The sequence below is a fragment of the Rattus norvegicus genome, chromosome 12, assembly GCF_021556685.1.
Source record: "Rattus norvegicus strain SHRSP/BbbUtx chromosome 12, alternate assembly SHRSP_T2T, whole genome shotgun sequence".
NCBI classification, from domain to species: domain Eukaryota; kingdom Metazoa; phylum Chordata; class Mammalia; order Rodentia; family Muridae; genus Rattus; species Rattus norvegicus.
This window is the reverse complement of record NC_141545.1, coordinates 20,650,300-20,668,505: the sequence shown is the minus strand read 5'-3', so window position 1 is coordinate 20,668,505 and position 18,206 is coordinate 20,650,300. Positions and strand designations below refer to the sequence as shown.

The 18,206-nt window shown below is 53.5% G+C and overlaps 1 protein-coding gene across 34 annotated transcripts in view; it reads right to left on the bottom strand.

The window, feature by feature from the left end:
* Window positions 1-1,973: 1,973 nt before the first annotated feature.
* Iqce (IQ motif containing E) overlaps window positions 1,974-18,206 on the bottom strand; it is a 39,425-nt gene continuing 23,192 nt past the window's right edge. For 5 of the 34 annotated variants that reach the window (XM_087578279.1, NM_001432060.1, NM_001432062.1 and 2 more), the window contains 10 exon segments: window positions 16,599-16,703; window positions 15,879-15,981; window positions 13,630-13,812; window positions 12,735-12,758; window positions 10,093-10,212; window positions 9,701-9,822; window positions 8,709-8,809; window positions 7,272-7,355; window positions 4,706-4,906; window positions 1,974-4,048 (listed from right to left, as the gene is read on the bottom strand). In XM_087578279.1, coding sequence (XP_087434405.1) covers window positions 3,921-4,048; window positions 4,706-4,906; window positions 7,272-7,355; window positions 8,709-8,809; window positions 9,701-9,822; window positions 10,093-10,212; window positions 12,735-12,758; window positions 13,630-13,812; window positions 15,879-15,981; window positions 16,599-16,703 — 1,171 coding nt within the window. In that variant the 3' untranslated portion in view covers window positions 1,974-3,920. 34 annotated transcript variants of the gene reach the window in all.

The window sequence follows — 18,206 nt, the reverse complement described above, 5'->3', positions numbered from 1 at the left end:
TGGCCCTCAGAACTTCTGAGCCACGTGGGACATATTTCTCCCTCCCCAAGGAGGAATTTGCAATTAGACTGACCAGGGTATAATGGAATTTTTATTTAGATCTCAAAAGTTGAGAGTGCTTTCCCGGGAAGGTATTTATAGGTTTAAAGACATCTGTTCTGCTCCTATCTTCCCTCTTTTTTTAATGATTGGTCTCATCACAAAGAGGGTTCTGGCTCTGAGACTGAAGGCAGTCCTCACTCCCCTCCTCGGGAGACAAAAATAGACATTTATCAGACGGAACCCAGCCGGCACCTGCAGTCAGGGCCATTCAGGCACAGCTGCTCCTGGATGCTGAAATGAGTGGACCTACAGAAAGCTCCCTATGTGCTGTGGGACTTTACACAAACGCCAGGCACAAGGCCTTGCCATTTAGTTCTTGTCACCCATCAGGAGGCCTACAGGGACTGTGGTCTTGATGACTTCTAAGCCCCCTCTCAAAGCTGCATGCCCCTGGGGGTCATACTCCATTAAGAATGCTAAGGGTTGGGAGTATAACTCAGCTTACAGTATGTCTACCAACCCCCAACTTTACCCCATGAAGGGCTGACATATCAGTAGTAGAACATCCTTGTGGGACTGGGGCGTGGCTCAGTGGTAGAGCCCCTGCCTAGAATCCCCCAGTGAGGGGCTGGGGAGTGGCTCAGTGGTAGAGCCCCTGCCTAGAATCCCCCAGTGAGGGGCTGGGGAGTGTCTCAGTGGTAGAGTACTTACCTAACACATACCAGCACCATACAAAAGCTCACTATAGAGTCTGATTCCAATCTCCACAGGTTTGCTCCCACCCACCCACAGCTCACTGCCGTTTTTTTTGCTAGTTTGGGGAAGCCTGGTTTGTACCAGCCCCCTCTCTGCTTCCTCCTCAGCTGCATCTGGTGGGTGGAGGTGAAGCAAGGGTAGCAAAGGGCTGTGGTGTTTCCTCGATCTGCCTGTTTCACAGGGATGGCGTCTTCAAGGAGGGTGGTGCCAGTCTGTTCCTGACTTTTGAGGTAAGAGGAACAGCATCTCCTACGGTCCCTGCAAGCCAAAGCCCAGCTGGCTTCCTGTGACTCTCCAGAGATGCCCAGGGCCTCTGGCAAGCATGTGTGAGTGGTGTGAGTAGCCTTCACTTTTTCAGTTCTCCACACTGGTCAGCTGGAGCAGTGTGGCGGTAAGCAGGCTGACGGCCACCCATGGGGCAAGGTCACAGTCTACTTTTTCACATGTCAGGGCTTGCTCAAAGAGTGGGTCACAGAGAGAGCATGGGCTCTTTTAGAGATGAACTACCTAGCAGCCTACACAGGAGACTCACTCCTGTTCTTTAAGCTCAAGGTGATGTAGAGGTGTTGCCGTGGAAATCAGGGCACAGTGATGTCACTTACCATCTCAGTGCACGTACCTGGACCAGCTTTGGTCCTGAAGGCTGAGGTCTGAGGGTCTCAGAAAGGTCTCCACTCCTATGCCCCAGGAAGGAATTCCGCTGCTTCCTAAGGCCCCACTTACAGGCCACAGGCCACAGCTGGCTGAGTCCCAGATCACTCCCCGAAGGCTTGGCCTGGCCCACAGCCTCTCCCCCTCCCTTCCTCCCCGCACTTTCTCATCCTGCCACAGTCCTCTGCAGTTTTGGCTTATACCTTACCCTCCCACAGCCTCTGCACTGCACCCTCACTGGCCAGTCAGGCTTGGGGGACTTGCACCCACAAAACCAAGCCAAGCACAAGGACTCTGTCTTACAGATCAGGAGAAGTTCAGGCCAGTGGGACTTCCAGTTCCCACATCGCCTCCTGGAGATGTCAGTGGGAGCTCACTGTACTGCCCCTACACCCCAGATAGGCTACCACGCGCCCCCAATCCCCAGGCACTTTCTGATTCAGATCAGCCAGGGGCAGTCTGCTCTGGCAATGGCGCAGGTAAGCAGGAGAGCACAGGACAAAGGACACCGCGGAAGGCAGAGGCTCAGGCACCCATTTAATGGGGCAGCTTCAAGATAGGGTTTGCCTTTAATAGATTAGCTGCTATACCAAAGGCCGGGAGGGTTACAGCTTTCCTGTAGTTCTTAGAAAACCCAAGTACAGCGGCTGACCAGACCTTACTGCCCACTGGCCAGGCGGACTGTACAGGCTGGCCCCAAGATATATAGACCCTGCCCTGCAGCTGGGGTGCCATCTTGCATAGCCCCTTTTCCTGAGGTGAGGCACCCCCTCAGGTGAAGGCAAAGTCGCCCCACCCCAGACTCGTGGCTGCTCGCTCACTCAGAACACTCAATGCACAAATGGCTGCCGTTGAAGAAGGGAGGGACAGAGCAGTGGTATGTGGGCCCTCCCCTCTCCCAGCCCTGGGGAAGGTACAGGCACTTGAGGACCACCTGTAGCCACCGTCTTGTGCCTTGGTGGGTGGGGTATGGAGCTTCAAGCAGTGGCATCAATCACAGGGAACACAGCCAAGTTCTGACAAGGAAGCAGATCTACAGAGTGCTCCAGCCGGCTTCCATGTGAGAAAAGTTACCATCATTTCACTGAGAAACTAACTTGGCAGGCAGCCTACAGGCCAAATGAGATGGCCAGGTCTGGCTGAGTTGGGTTTTTTTGCCCCCTGGTGGAGAAAAATGAGTAGGCAGTTGTGCCTGGTCCCATCACAGTATTAGGGGAACTTAAACCTTCCAGGAGCAGGTCTGTCCAGTAGACAAAGCATGGGGCCCTCTTCCTGGACTCTGACCGCCAAGCCCAGCTCATTCCTGAGTGTCCCATGCTCAGGTGTTTTGTGAGGAAGATGCCAGGAATTAAATGGTCCCTAAAAGCAAACCTCTTGGGTGTCTCCACTGGCCTCATCCAAGAAGGAACCTTATAACATTAGGTTTTCCTGAGACAAAAGCCAGTTAGTCTATGGGACCAGGAAGTTCCATCTCCAGTGACCTGTGGAGACCCCCAGCAGCCAGTCCGACAGGCACTCTAGAGGGGACACCTGGGCAGCAGGCCTAAGCTGCACGGAGCTTAGATACTCCTAAAACCCTGTGCAAGCCCAAAGTTCCTCATCCTCACCCACTGACAGGAGCTAATTTCACAGACAAGGGACCAACACCTCAAGCTGCTGGATGCTGAATGGGCCAGATGGCACCGGTGGCCTACAGGCACCTCTGCACACCCACTGACAGGGCCATACTGGAATTTGTCCTTCCCTGAGACCTATGTCCTCTGGGACGACAACGGGCTGCCTCCTGGCCCTGCTCTCTGCCTTGGGTCTGGGTGACCTAAGCCATCCTCCGGCTGCTTTACCATAGCAGCCGTGTCACTCAACTCTGTGTCGATGCTGCTTGGGACTCTTCCCAGAGTTCATCCTCCTGGGGGGGAGGTGGGGTGTGTGGAGATGGTGGGGGATAAGAACAGGAGGAACAAGGAGCCCATGGGACAGAGACTCAGTTGGGGACCCTGATGTCCACAGCTTCTTGCTGGCTCTTGTATGACTGCATTCCATGTGGGCACGGAAGACTTAGCTGTAGCACCTGTTAAGGCACCAGGCAGCAGTGGACCAGGAGGGCTAGGCCTACATGGCAGCTGGCAGTGCCAAGGTTAAGGGCAAGTAGTAGACTTTGCAAGAGTTCCTGTCTTTGCAGGACTCCCTGCTGCCCTGACTTGGGGTGAACGTTATCTGTGGGCACTGGAAACACATGGGCTGAAACTAGAAACGGAAGTGGGAGGTGGACCCCCCTCCCTCCTTCCCTCTGTCCCCAGAGAACACAGAGCCACCAGGGTCCCTCAAAGGCACAGGCATGACACGTGAGAAAATCGATGGCTGAGGTGTTCCTGAGGCAGGGCTCTTTCCCTAGCGAGATAGTCATCTTCTCAAATTCAGAGTCCTCTAACTTGTCCCCACGGCCACCTCACCTGGAGGCAACGATTGGGGTCCTAGAATGGGGAGGGGCTTTTCTTCCTGGGCAGAAATGGTGAAAAGATAATGTCATCTGAGTCATCCGAGCAGATGTCCTCCACAGGTGGCGGTGACAAGGGCTGCAGTCCTGGGGGAGAGGGCTCAGCTGAAAGAACCAGAGAAGGACGTCAGCTAGGGGGCGTCAGTCACAGGGTGTAGACAGGCTGGGATGAACACACGGACACACACACACACACACAGAACCATCTGCAGTTCCTGGCACACAAGACTGAAGCCTGAAGCCTCACCCACACAGCCAAGGGTCCACCTTCAGAGTCCCTGCTCATGACATGACAGAGCCTCTTGCTGGCTCCTACCCTTGAGATAGTCTGGCAACTGCTGATTTTTTTTTTTTTTTTGGTTCTTTTTTTTGGAGCTGGGGACCGAACCCAGGGCCTTGCGCTTCCTAGGCAAGCGCTCTACCACTGAGCTAAATCCCCAACCCCCATTAAAACACTTCTAAGCCTGGTGTGTGTGTTGCACACCTATAACCCCAAGCACTCAAAGAGCTAAAGGAGGAGGAGGGGGGAGGAGGGAGAGGAGGAAGATCACACATTTGGGGCTAGCCTGGGTCATATAGTGAGTGTGGGGCCTACAGAGTAGTCCTACAGAGGAGGATCAGCTCAGAAAACAAGACCATGTTAAGGGATTCAGAACCGAATGGCCACTGTGTATGGCAGGCTCTGGCTCAACAGCCCCCCGCCCCCCAGCCTGCCCTGTCTGGTGTGGAGTGGAGATGAGGCAGAGGAGACAGAGGATATACCCAGGGATGGCCTTGCACTTCCGGTGCTGCTGCTCCTTTCCTCACACATCGCATCCTTCCCACAGGGCACAGCCTCCAGACTGGATGAGGACGGGCAGTCCCCCTGGCCACCTCGGGCGGAGTCGGGGACCGAGGGGGCAGGTTCAGATGCAGCGGTCTCCCTCAGCTCCTCCTCGGCATGGAGCCCCATGCTTAGTGCTCCTAACGACGAGGGGGGAAATGATCGGTTTGAGTTTTGAAAGAACAAGATTTCAAGCCAACCATGAGCCATGACGTGGCTGTCCACCTCTTCCTCAACAGCTCTCACCACAGTTCATATAAACTACAGCCTCAGGAAGCCTAATGACTTCCCCAGTCTCTCTCTCCTTTTAACTGTGTTTCATAATCTCTCTGTGTAGGCACTCTGCACCTTGGCGTGGATGCGGAGGGCTTGTCTGCCTCAGGGTCCCTCCTCTATCTGCCTCCTTACAGGAGCTCTCGGATTACCATATGACTGAGGACTGCCTGGCTTTACGCAGTCGTGGACAGGTCCTCCCAGACACACTTCGCTGAATCTTTTTTCTCCCTAGCCACTTTTTTGGGGGAGGGGGAGGGCTTATTTTTGAGGTAGGGTCTTGCTATGTAGCCCTGACGAGCCTTAACTTATGATCCTCATGCCTCAGCTAGATTTCTGGGATTTGGGGCTGTGGCATTAGTCTTTATTTTATTTTCCTTTTCTTCCTCATTTCTTCTGCTTCCTCTCATGTTTTCTCTTTCCCTCTCTCTTAAAAAAAGTTCTTTTTGTTTGTTTGTTTGTTTTGTGTTTTGTTTTGTTTCTAGGTGGTGGCAATTCCTGCCTTTACTCACCCCACTGAGACAGAGGCAGGTGGGTCTGAGTTCAAGGCCAGCCTGGTCTACAGAGTGAGTTCCAGGACAGCCAGGGATACACAGAGAAACCCTGTCTTGAAAAACCAAAATGAAGAAAAAAAAAGTCTCATTTTCCGTGCTTAGGTGTTTTGCCTGAGTATGTCTATGCACCACCATGTGTCCACTGTAGTTACAGAATTGTGAGCCACCATGCGGGTGCGGGAAACTGAGCCCAGGCTCTTAGGAAGAGCAGCCAGCACTCTTTCCAACACCAACACGTCACCTTTCCAAGCTCCTTCCTTTCTTTTATGAGACAGTCTCACAACCTCAGGCTAGCCTCAGAGTCACTCTGCAACACCTCACCCTCTTGGCTGGGGTTGAAGGCAGGCACCACGGTATTCATTTTCTTTAAAAGCATAACCAAGGGCTGGGTGTGGCTCTTACGCTCGATTTGCCTGTGAAGCCTTGGGAGGCCCAGGCAGGAAGTGGGCAGTTTACCCTGGGCCATGGAGTGGGATCCTGTTGCAACAACACAATCAGCTCTAAGGAACCAGTCAGTCACTTTTCTCACGTGGGCAATGATCTCGGGGTCAGGACCTGCTCAGCAGTGGATGCTGCTGGACCAGTCTACACAGGTGACAAATCTGCCACTTTAAAATATCATTTGACAAGAGGAGGAAAGGGTAGCATAAACAAACATCTCAGCCTTGACCAAATAATTTAAAGGTCAGCAGACACTGGACCAGTGAGATCAGCAGACAGCTTTTGGAGAACAGGCTAATGCCTCTGGGAGCCTGGGGGATTGCAGGCTGGCGGTGGCTTTGGGGTTCCGGTGTCTGTGTGCCTGCCTTCTCTGAAATCCCAGGGCTCACTGCACTTTGCAGACAAGGGTTCAGAGAGAACAGTAAAGCTCTGACACGGCTTGGAAAGTTACTGCTGAAGTCGATGTGTATTTCAAATGTGGCGACAGGCTAAGCATTCTGTGGCAGGGGGTTCTTCTAAACAGACTCCTATGGGGTCCCTGGGAATTAAAGGGGAATGACTGATCCAGTTAGAACTAGCTAAGGGCTGGGAATATGACTCAGCTTACAGTACATATCTACCAACCCCCAACTCTGACTTATGAAAGGCTGAGATGTCAGTGGTAGAGCATCCCTTACTGTGGGCGTGGCTCAGTGGTAGAGCCCCTGCCTAGAATCCCCCAGTGAGGGGCTGGGGGAGTGGTTCAGTGGTAGAGCCCCTGCCTAGAATCCCTCAGTGAGGGGCTGGGGTGTGGCTCAGTGGTAGAGCCTCTGCCTAGAATCCCCCAGTGAGGGGCTGGGATGTGGCTCAGTGGTAGAGCCTCTGCCTAAAATCCCCCAGTGAGGGGCTGGGGCATGGCTCAGTGGTAGAGCCCCTGCCTAGAATCCCCCAGTGAGGGGCTGGGGCATGGCTCAGTGGTAGAGCCCCTGCCTAGAATCCCCCAGTGAGGGGCTGGGTGTGGCTCGGCAGCACTTCTCGAGCAAGTGTAGGGCCCTGGGTTCTATCACAAGTACCTCAGTGAAAACAAAATCACTAGGGTGAGGTACTATTCAGGCTCAAGGTCAGCCAGCCATGGTCTCTGGGTGAGGTGGGAGTCAGAGGTACAACCCTTATCTTCACTGTGTGCTCCTTCTGCTGTCAGAGAGTTGGGGGCTTTCTTGGGCAGGTGCTGCCCTGACCACCACTGCCACACATTTACCTGAGTAGGGCTGGGGGTCTGGCGGCTCCTCTGCCTCATCTTCGTCCTCAGCAACCTCCCCACCGCTCTCCTCGCTGTCCTTTCCTGATGAACACCATTCTGTATAAGGCATGTCAGACTTGGGCAGAACCAGTCAACCTATCTGACCGTTCCCAGTACCCCCCCCCTCGCCCTCCTGTCCCTGGCAGCCAGCCCTCGTCGGACCCTGCCAGCCTTTCTTAGTTCTACCCGTGACACCCAGTGGCTCAGCACAGAAATGTCTCTGGGAAGCATCAAGTGAGTCAGCTCCCTGGGCCGTCATACGCATGGGCAGAACCTCAGCTGAACTACATCTAACACAACCCAAAGTCCCGAGCTCATCCTCCTCCATGTCGGTCACAGGAGCCACTGCTGTAGCTAAGGCTGGAGTCACAGGCCCATCCACAGAGCAGGGGAACCCGTGGGCTAGTGGGCTGCGTTGGGCTGTCTCGCTCGGGTCTCCACTGTTGAGGAGAGATGCCCCACATGGGGGGCTAACAGAGACTACAACTCAGTGTGGGCCAGACACTGGCTGGAGACAGAGTCTGCCTGTGCTCTGCGCTTGCTTTATATGTATGTATACGTGTACATGCATGTGTGTGTTCACGAGTGAGTTAATCTTAGGTATCATCTCTTAGACACTGCCCGTGTTTTCTTTTGGGACACAGTCTCTCTCACTGGCAGGAGCTTGCTCATCTGGCTAGGCTGGCCGGTCCGTGAGCCCCAGGGGCCTTCCTGTGTCAACCTTTCCAACCCAGAGGCATATGGGGGCTGGGAGCAGAACTTGCATCCTTCTATTGCCGTGCAGGTAACGTTACCAACTGAGCAGCACCAGCCCTGGGCTTCTTCACCCAGTGGTTTTCTTTCCCCCAGATGGGGTTTCTCTGTGCAGCCCTGGGTGTCCTGGGCTCGCACTACAGACCAGGCTGGCTTTGAACTCAGACCTGACTGCCTCTGCCTCAGGAGTGCCGGGATCATGTGCGTGCGACCACCAGCACTCGGCTCGTTGTTTTGAGTGGAACCAGGGCCTCAAAGGTACTAAAGTGCTCCATCACTAAGCTGGATTTTCAAACAGCTTTGGGCTTTAATGGAGTAGAAAAGGAATAAAAGCAGTGTTTCCCTAAATGAGCAATCAGGAGAAGCCTGGCCCAAGGAGCCGGGTAACCTTCGACTGCACAGCTTCACAGGGACACGCAGACACAGGACCCATGCCACGCCACCAACCGCCTCGACCCCCAGCTGTGGTCCCAGGAGGACTGGAGGAGAGTGAGTCTCAGTCTCCTCCATAAGGGATGAACGTAGGTCGAGGCAGCTCACGCTGGGGACATGGGGACATGCCACTGAGGACTCAGCCTTCTTTTGGCTTAACCCTCGGAGGGCCGCCTCCCCTTTGTGGCAGAAGCAAGTGAATGAAATTACCAGGAGAAGCTTCGAGGGAGGGTGGGGAGGCAGATTCTGAAGGTGTCACTGAAACTGCTTCCCTCTGAGAGGGCCCGGTTTTCTCTTGGCAGCAGTTGGCACTGGAAGACAGAAAGCTCTGGCTGGAGAACGCAGACTACCCGGCCTGCCTGCTACAGCACTCGGGTCCACGGGGCAGCCTCTTCCACAGGTGAGACGCCGTGGACATGGGCCTAGGGCCCTGACACTGCTGGCCCTGAGTCCGTGCCCTTGGTTCATGTCCTCAAGGCCCATCCCCCACCCCCACTGAGCTCAGGATGGTCAGTCACACTGGTTTGTCTTTTTAACATCATCTTGCTAAATAACCTAGGCTGGCCGCAAACTTACTCTGTAGCCCAGGCTAGCTTGGAACTCACCATAGAGCTCAAGCTAAATCAGAACCCTTTATGCTGCCCAAGCTGATCTCAGACTCATGATCCTGCTGCCTCAGCCTCCTGAGTGCTAGGATTACAGGCCAGTACCACTGTGACCAGCTACGTCTTTCTTTAAAAAGGGATGCTACATGAACTAAGCCCTTGGCATCCACACACTAGGGGCCTTGTTCTATGGGGTGTCCACACATCTACTTGCTTGCCTCCAACCCTGTGTGAAGATGCATTCAAGAATTCTCTTCTCAGGGTTGGGGATTTAGCTCAGTGGTAGAGCGCTTGCCTAGCAAACGCAAGGCCCTGGGTTCAGTCCTCAGCTCCGAAAAAAACAAAAGCAAAAAACAAAAACAAAAACAAAAAACTCTCTTCTCCAGAGAGCAACAGCCTGCGACCTACACAGTACCCACAGTGAGGCAAGGATGTCCCAAAAGGCCTAACAGTTGCTATGGTGAACTGCCAGGCCCTGGCTCACAGAGAGTGCCATGACAACTCATGCCATCTCCTACTGGAGTCCTGGTTGGCCCCAAAATGGGTATCTGCCACCCCCGAAGTAACACAGCACAGAGCTGCCTGCGGCTTACTCACATGACCCTGGCCTGGGCCAGGTATCCACGGAGGATGGACTGGATGACAATGATGGACTCCTCTTGTGTTAGGCTGTCTTCAGCCGGGGAGATCGGGCTTGGGACAGGGGGTGAAGGAGAGCTCTGCAGTTAATGACAAGGGAACAGAGGCCTGTCTAGGGCTACCCTGTCTTCAAATGTAGCACACAATATCCCCTGGAGGGGGGATTCCCAGCTGCACCCCTAACTGTTCTTCCTCACTCCCCCTGCTCCGTTTCCTGTGAGGTGTGCTGGTTCAGACGTCAACTCTAAACTCAGCCGAGATGGGACAGAGGAGCCCGGATGTCCCACCTCGGGTTGGGCAGAGCACCAGGCACATCTGAGCAGCGAGGGTCCATCCATTCAGACGGTTACCTGGTTAAGAGGGCTGGGAAGGCCCGGCAGGCTGGGAGACCTGGAGTCTGGGGCTTTGTTGGGCACAAGCTTCGAACGAGCTAGGTGTCCCCTGAAGGCCGCCTGGAGCACAGTCGCTGCCTGGCAGGAAAGAGGGAAGGACTCAGTCAGTAGGAGATTGTACTGGGTAAAGATTAAAGAACTGTGGAGAAAACTCTTATTGCTGTGTAACCTCAGGGGCATGTCCCAGGGCCTCCCTCTGCCTCCTCCTAACCCCCCATGCTAGTGCATGCACCGGTCCCTCAGGGAGAAAAAAGCACGTGCTGGCTGCTCACCTCCCCGCACCCCCAAACCAATCCTAAGCACAGGTGAACCAGTGGTTCAGCACAGTTACATTAGCTGCTAATCATAGTTGAGACTTTACGTGTTGCTCTGGCTTTTCCAGTCAGGGTCTCGCTGTAGAGCTCTGGAAGACCTCAAACATGTGCTGAACCTTATGTTTTTGCCCCGCTGAGTGCTGGGATTGCAGATGTGAGCCACAGTATCTGCCCTGGAGACTTAACTTACTGGTGTGACTCCACGATGGGGTTGATCTGTTTTACAGACTTTCTTTCACACACATCCTTCTCAGTCACAAAGCTACAGCAAGATAGTTTTCTATTTTTTAAGTGTCTGAACCTGGGGCCTCCTACACTCTAGATAAGCACTTTACTACTAAGCCATCCCTCCAGCCCCTCACTGGGGGATTCTAGGCAGGGGCTCTATCACAATGACTAATGAGCCAAAGTAAAGGGCAGTAACTGAGGCCAGAGATATCCAGTTCCAGATGTAGGCTGAACTCTGGGTCTGGCTTATGTTAGAACACTGAACAGCTGGACAGTGTCCAGGCTGAAGCCCAGCCCTAGGTGAGCTAATCTAACTGGCAAGCCGCAGAACAAGAATGGACATCTGGGCAGGAAGAACCATAAGGAAGAGGGCTTGACAATACAGGCCTGCTATCTCAGCTACTTAGGATTGAAGTTGGAGAAAGGAGTATAACAAACAAGTTCAGGGCCAGCCTGGACAGTGTGGCAAACCTCTCAAAATAAAAATACACAGGAGGTAGCAAGCTTTGTTTAGGAGTAGAGCCCCTGCCTAGAGTCCCCCAGTGAGGGGCTGGGGCATGGCTCAGTGGTAGAGCCCCTGCCCAGAATCCCCCAGTGAGGGGCTGGGGTGTGACTCAGTGGTAGAGCCCCTGCCTAGAATCCCCCAGTGAGGGGCTGGGGCATGGCTCAGTGGTAGAGCCCCTGCCTAGAATCCCCCAGTGAGGAGCTGGGGGTGTGGCTCAGTGGTAGAGCACCTGCCTAGAATCCCCCAGTGAGGGGCTGGGGGCGTGGCTCAGTGGTAGAGCCCTGCCTAGAATCCCCCAGTGAGGGGCTGGGGGCGTGGCTCAGTGGTAGAGCCCCTGCCTAGAATCCCCCAGTGAGGGGCTGGAGGCGTGGCTCAGTGGTAGAGCCCCTGCCTAGAATCCCCCAGTGAGGGGCTGGGGGCGTGGCTCAGTGGTAGAGCCCCTGCCTAGAATCCCCCAGTGAGGGGCTGGGGTGTGACTCAGTGGTAGAGCTCCTGCCTAGAATCCCCCAGTGAGGGGCTGGAGTGTGGCTCAGTGGTAGTGGCACACCTAGCATGTAGGAGGTCCCAGTAACAAATACCAGTGTCTTACTCCAATCTCACTGTCACCAGAATTTACTTCTCCTTCCTGCTATGTCTCCTGTGGGGACAACCCTACTGTCCTATCCTATCTATCCCATGGGGACGCTTAGGCTATAGGATGACAGATCAAGTGCTCAAGGCACCTCAATGCTCCCTGCTACACAGAATGTGTGTCCTGGCATCTGTGGCTGAGCGTGTGGGATTGTTCAACTCAGACCTGAACATGGGAATGGAGGAAAGGCTGTGTAAAAGTATTTTTAAAATGTGAAGTTATTCGGGTGTTCCATGTTATGCTTCTGTTACTAGTGTTATTTTGAACTTCATGTTGGAGTTTGAATTAATTTCCTGAAAAGTCGGGACTTAAAGACACGCCTTTAAGGAGCTGGAGAGATGGCTCACTGGTTAGAGCACTGACTGCTCTTCCAGAGGTCCTGAGTTCAACTCCCAGCAACCACATGGTGGCTCACAGCCATCTGTAATGAGATCCGATGCCCTTTTCTGAATGTGTCTGAAGACATTGACAGTGTATTGAGAGGGGGAGGGAGGGAGGGAGGGAGGGAGGGAGGGAGGGAGGGAGGGAGAGAGAGAGAGAGAGAGAGAGAGAGAGAGAGAGAGAAGACAAGCATTCATTTAAATAGTCCTTGGCTGGGCTGGAGAAATGGCTCAGAGGTTAAGAACACTTTCTTTGCAAGCATAAAGACCTGAATTTGAATTCCCAGCACCTTAGGGGTAGATACAGCTGTGGCCAGCGAGTTTAGTGATGGGCCCTGTCTCCCTGTCTCAGGGGAGTACCCGAAAGTGGTAGAGCAGGCTCCCCCTTCCTCCTCTGACCTCCACGCACACAGGCACGGGCATCCCACACACAAGTGTGTGTACCACCCGCCCACACCTCCACTTGCCTCCACTACTCCTAGGTTACTTTACACCACAGTCAAAGTAGGGGTTTTGAAATGAGTGGAACCGACCTGGCTTACCTCATCCAAAGCTGCTTTTCTTTTCTGAAATAAGGAACGGAGAAGTGAGTTAATGAGAGCATCGTGTGGTATCCATCCCCGTTGGATCCCTTTCCTTAGAAGACTGTTCTCATCATTGTCTGTGAAGGTTCATCTTCACTGACAACTTGGGCCTGGGAGAGGCTTTCTAGACTCAGCTGACTGGGTGGGAAGAGCTGTCCAGGAAGAAAATGGTGCTGGGAGGCCACAGTTATGTCTCCCTGCCTGACGCTGGTGCAGTGGCCTGGGAGTCTTCTGTCACCGAGTCAGTGACATGCTCAGTAAGGCCACAGCCACAAAGGCCAGGGAAAGGTGCTCTTGGGACCATATCTGGGACAGCTTGAATACTAAAGAGAATAATGATTGGAGCGCAATTTTTAGAATATTCAATAAATAAAAGAATCTCAGCCCATATTAACTCTCTTCCCACGAGGGACAGAGGGAGGGAGAGCCAGGCAGGCTCCTGCACTCTGTTAGAGCGGGAATATCTGACCATTCCTTGCTCTGAAACTGGCATCTGCCTAGAAGAAAAGGCTTGCCCTGTGTCCTCAGGAGCACCTGGACATACGTCCACTGCTGAGCAAATGCTGTTCACACCAGGAAGCCTGATAAAGACGGAACTAGAAGCAGTCCTGTGGCCATCCAAGATGGCTGCTGTCAGGTCACTGCTGCTAGACAGTCTCTTGTGGTTTAGGATGACCCTGTACTCCTAATACTCTTAAGCGCTGGGGTTTAAGGTGTGCACCACTCCTTCTTTCGAGAGGCCAGAGCTGGCAGCCTCACCTTCTGCAATCCATCCCACTCTGAAACACACTGGGTAATGGACCAGGCAAACATGAAATGCTTTCTGCAGCTGGACACAGGCCGGGAAGCTCACCTTGCACCTGTGGGCTTTCCACTGGGCCTGCAGGGTCCTGATTGCAGCCTCTCTCCTCTCCTCCGAGCACAGGGCAGGGGGTTGGGAGCCACCGTCCTCACCAGCATTGTTGTCAGCATTGTTGTCGGAGTCTGGCTCGGAGTGCCTGCTGCAGGGTGAGGGTGCGTGGACCTCTGGGTGAGCCTGCAGGAAATGAAAGGGACCAGCTGCCACAGAGATGTCAGCAGCAGGCAGCGGACAGGATATTAAGCAGGATATTACCCTGCGGGGCAGCAGGCCTCGCTCATCAGACAGCAGACTTAATAAAACAAAGTCTGAGCCTGCCGCAGTGGCAGCCTTTTGGGGGGCTCTCTTTAAAGATTAATGTGGCCTAAGAGTGGGATCTGGGGGTTGGGGATTTAGCTCAGTGGTAGAGCGCTTGCCTAGCAAGCACAGGCCCTGGGTTCGGTCCCCAGCTCCAAAAAAAAAAGAAAAGGAAAAAAAAAAAGAGTGGGATCTGGGGAGCTGGCGTGGGGATACTTCCGATGTATTTTTGGTAGGAAGAGGCGGTACTCTACTGCTGAAGCGCCCCTGACTTCTAGGTAGTGCTCTCAAAATCTGCCACCTACCACGGCTCTTCTCCATAAAGCTAAAATTATTTTCCTCCCATCAAAAGGCAGGTTCAAGGCCAGGGAGACGGCTCAGTCAGTAAAGTGCTTGCCGCCCAAGCATGAGGACGTGAGTTTGATCGGTAGCGGCGATGTAAAAGCCAGGCCTGGCGATGTAAAAGCCAGGCCTGTGCTTGTCACCCCGGCACCAGGAAAGCAGAAACAGGGAAACCCCTGGGGCTCCCTCACAAGCCGGCCTCGCCTACTCGCGCACCGTGCACACCACCGCACATACATTAAAGGCAGGGCCAATGGAGGAGCGTGCACACAGCCTTCCCAGCCACGTGACAGGTGTGCACATCCGGCAGGTGGCTGACGACACAGCAGTGCCAGGCAGCACCGAAGCTGAGAGTTTTGGCCCAGCCCCACCTCCTCTGTGTAATCTTCATACACCAAGACAATCAATTGCCCGGGACCTGGTAGCCAGCACCTGGGATGCTCTGTGGCTCAGAGGTCACAACCATTCAAACCGGCCAACCTCATGGTGAGCCGTGGGTTCCTCACAGCTGGCCTTGAACTCTGCCTACTGAGAGTTGGGATCATGGTCCTACACCACCATGTATGTGTGGCCCATGAAGGTTTCTATTATGCACGCACGTATCAGGGCCCTCTGGAGCACAGAGCAGCCACGGGAGATTGGTCCCTAAGGGACTAGTTTCCATCGGTGCTTATGTCAGGTGCCCACATGTGGGACAGATGAGCAAGACGTGCATTTATCTCCTGGATACCCGGGTGTCAGTAGCTTAGAGAGCAGGGTCCAGAGGACCTCTCGCTAACCTTTGGAAGTAGACAATACCCAGATGACCTTCACAACCACAAGTCTCGCCTGACAGCAAGTCCTGAGACTTCCATGAGAAAAGAGGAGCCTGAAGGGCACAGGCCTGTAATGCCAACACCCAAGAAGCAGAGGCAGGAGGATTATAAGTTCATGGCCAGCCTGGTAACTAGGTGAGACCCTGTCTTAAAACATAATAAGAGGCTAGAAATATAGTTTGGTGATAGAGCAGTGAGGGGCTGGGGCGTGGCTCAGTGGTAGAGCCCCTGCCTAGAATCACCCAGTGAGGGGCTGGGGTGTGGCTCAGTGGTAGAGTCCCTGCCTAGAATCCCCAGTGAGGGGCTGGGGTGTGGCTCAGTGGTAGAGCCCCTGCCTAGAATCCTCCAGTGAGGGGCTGGGGCGTGGCTCAGTGGTAGAGCCCCTGCCTAGAATCCCCCAGTGAGGGGCTGGGGCATGGCTCAGTGGTAGAGCCCCTGCCTAGAATCTCCAGTGAGGGGCTGGGTTCTGACCAGCCCTACAAAACCAACAAAACAAGTACAGGGTTTGGGGGGACAGTTAAGGTGCAGCAGAATACCCACCCAGGTAGCATGTTCTGGAACTCACATCTATGCACGTTAGGAGCGACCTATTCCTCCTCCTCTCCTCAGAGCTGCACCCACCACATCTAAACCACCCGAGAACCAAGGCCAGCCTGAGGAGGCTTCTACACACATCACCCAAGTTACTGAGACCATCAGGGCAGGTGACAGACACGGAGAAGTTGAACGTGAAGAAATGGTTCTTCACGCCATGCCTAAAGTCGAGGGAGCATCCCCACCATGTGGTACCTCATGAGTCATTGCTATGAAGGAGTCTTGTCTCTCCTGTGTCTCTTGTCTCTTAGCTTCTTCCAGTTCTTGACACTTTTTGGTAAGTGCTTCAACTTCCTCCCTAAAGTGCAAAGGGAAAGAAGGACACCTTAGTCATGACCTGGTCACACAGGCCAGTATGGTGACTCAGTGCTGCATAGGGAGACCACAGTCCCGGGAACCCATGACCACTGGGAAAGACGCTGCAGTGGCTGAACTGTCACCTGTGCTTGCTCTGAGCCTGCAAGGGTGGGGATGAGGATGCTGGGCCCAGCGTCCTTCCTAAGACATCATTGGAGTTAGGAAAGGAGACGGGACGCCGGTCTGTGGTAGAGTGCTTGACTAACATACAGGAAACCCCGAGGGCCATCTCCAGTACCACATAAAGCAGCGTGCTAACACACCAAGCAAGCACAATACTTTGGGGGTGGAGGCAGAAGGATACAAAGGTCAAGGTCATTTTGGTTCCAGAACAGATTCAAAGTCAGAGTCGGGTACATGAAGCCCTGTCACAGACAAACGTGGGCTATCCGGGGTGGGGCACACACTTGTGGTCTTAACAAATGTGGTTTTGACAACTGAGAGGCTGCAGATGGAGAACTGCAAATTGAAGCCAGTTTGCACGACGCAGGAAGATCCTGGGTCAGACGACATAGAACCAAAAGGTCAAAATGCTACTTGGCCCTCAGTGTACTCTACCTCAAAGCCTGCTCCCGCTCCTGGCTCTCCTTCTCGCCTTCCCTGGCCGTCTCCAGCTCCTTCTCCAGGTCGATCTTGGACTGTAGCATCTGCTTCATCTCCAGGCTGAGCGACAAGCGGAGATGTTAACATGGTCACTAGACCCAAGGCCAGCACGTGCTGGAGGACGATGCTTCTCGGACCACATGACAGGCTCTGGGTTCTAATGACAGTGCCTGGGCATCTATGAGGGTGCTGGCTGGGATGCAGGGGCTGTCATGGGATGGGGTTAAGAGGAACAGAAGCAGGTAAGATCCTACCCTGAGACAGAGACCTCAAGGACACTTAAGTGACAGTGCCTTCCTTAGAAGTGTCTGAGCCCAGGAAGGGCTGCTTTGCTCGGGCCTAAACTGGGACGTTGCTTATGTTGAGCCCCAGGCAGGTGCTCCACCAAGGTACGGGACATGAACTCAGCCCTGGAAGAGACTGTTTGAAACCCAGAGGTGTCACTTCATGTTGGTGACCCCACTTCTCCAGGTTCTTGCTAATCTCCTCATTGAGTGTTTAGCAGGGTCACTGTCACTTAGCAAGCGCTTTGTAAGACGCTACTGTGCCACACTTCACAGTGTGAACTGCAGTTCCCACACCCGGGTTAAAACTCTAAAAAGCTTTGCTTTTATTTTGTGTGTATGAATGTTTGCCTCACGCATGTATGGGTACCACATGCAAGGTCGGAAGTGGAGTAATGGATGGTTGTGAGCTGTTATGTAGGTGCTGGGAATCGAACCCAGGACCTCTGCAAGAGCAACAGATGTTCTTAACTGCTGAGCCACCACTCCGGTCCCCTGTGTGAAACATTTGACCAACTAGAACGTGTGTTGGAGGGTTTTAATGTTACAGGTTCAAAGTCAAATTACCCTAAACTCCCATTAGTCCTAGCAGCCATTCATGCCTACCTCTGGGTGTGACCTTTAGGCAAATCCTTTCGGAAGGTACAATGGACCTCTGGCTTCACACTCAAAGGCTAAGAAAATCCTCAGACAGCATCTGTAGCTGAGATTTCCGTGGTCTCTGAACTCCGCCTACCTGCAGTTCCCTCCTATGTAGTTTAAGTCGCTTTGACTTAGAGCTTTTATTGTTCTGTTACTTTAACAGCGTCATGAAACTATTACCACGGTGGAACACGGTATTTGAGGTAACTGTGGTCACTCATATCTGGCCATGGAATAAACTGCTTACCCTTCGAGGTGACAGTTGTGTGTGTGTGTGTGTGTGTGTGTGTGTGTGTTTTATCTTGTTTTGTATCAAAGACAGTGACAGATAATGCAGATGTTACCTATTTCAGAATGTCCGAGGTAACTTAGTGTGTGTGTGTGTGTGTACACTCTGTATGTGCATGCACACTTGCACGCGTGCCATGGTATGTATGTGGAGGTCAGAAGACACCTGGTGGGAGCTGGCTCTCTCCTCCCACCGTGTAGGTCCCAGGATGTGAGGCAGGCCATCAGACTTGGTGGCAAGGGCCTTTATCTGATGATCCACCTCTCAGGCCCACCACCATGACTTTGAAGTCTTTCCACGAAATGCTAATTTTTATAAGGGACCCAGCACCAACTCACGTTGCTCCAT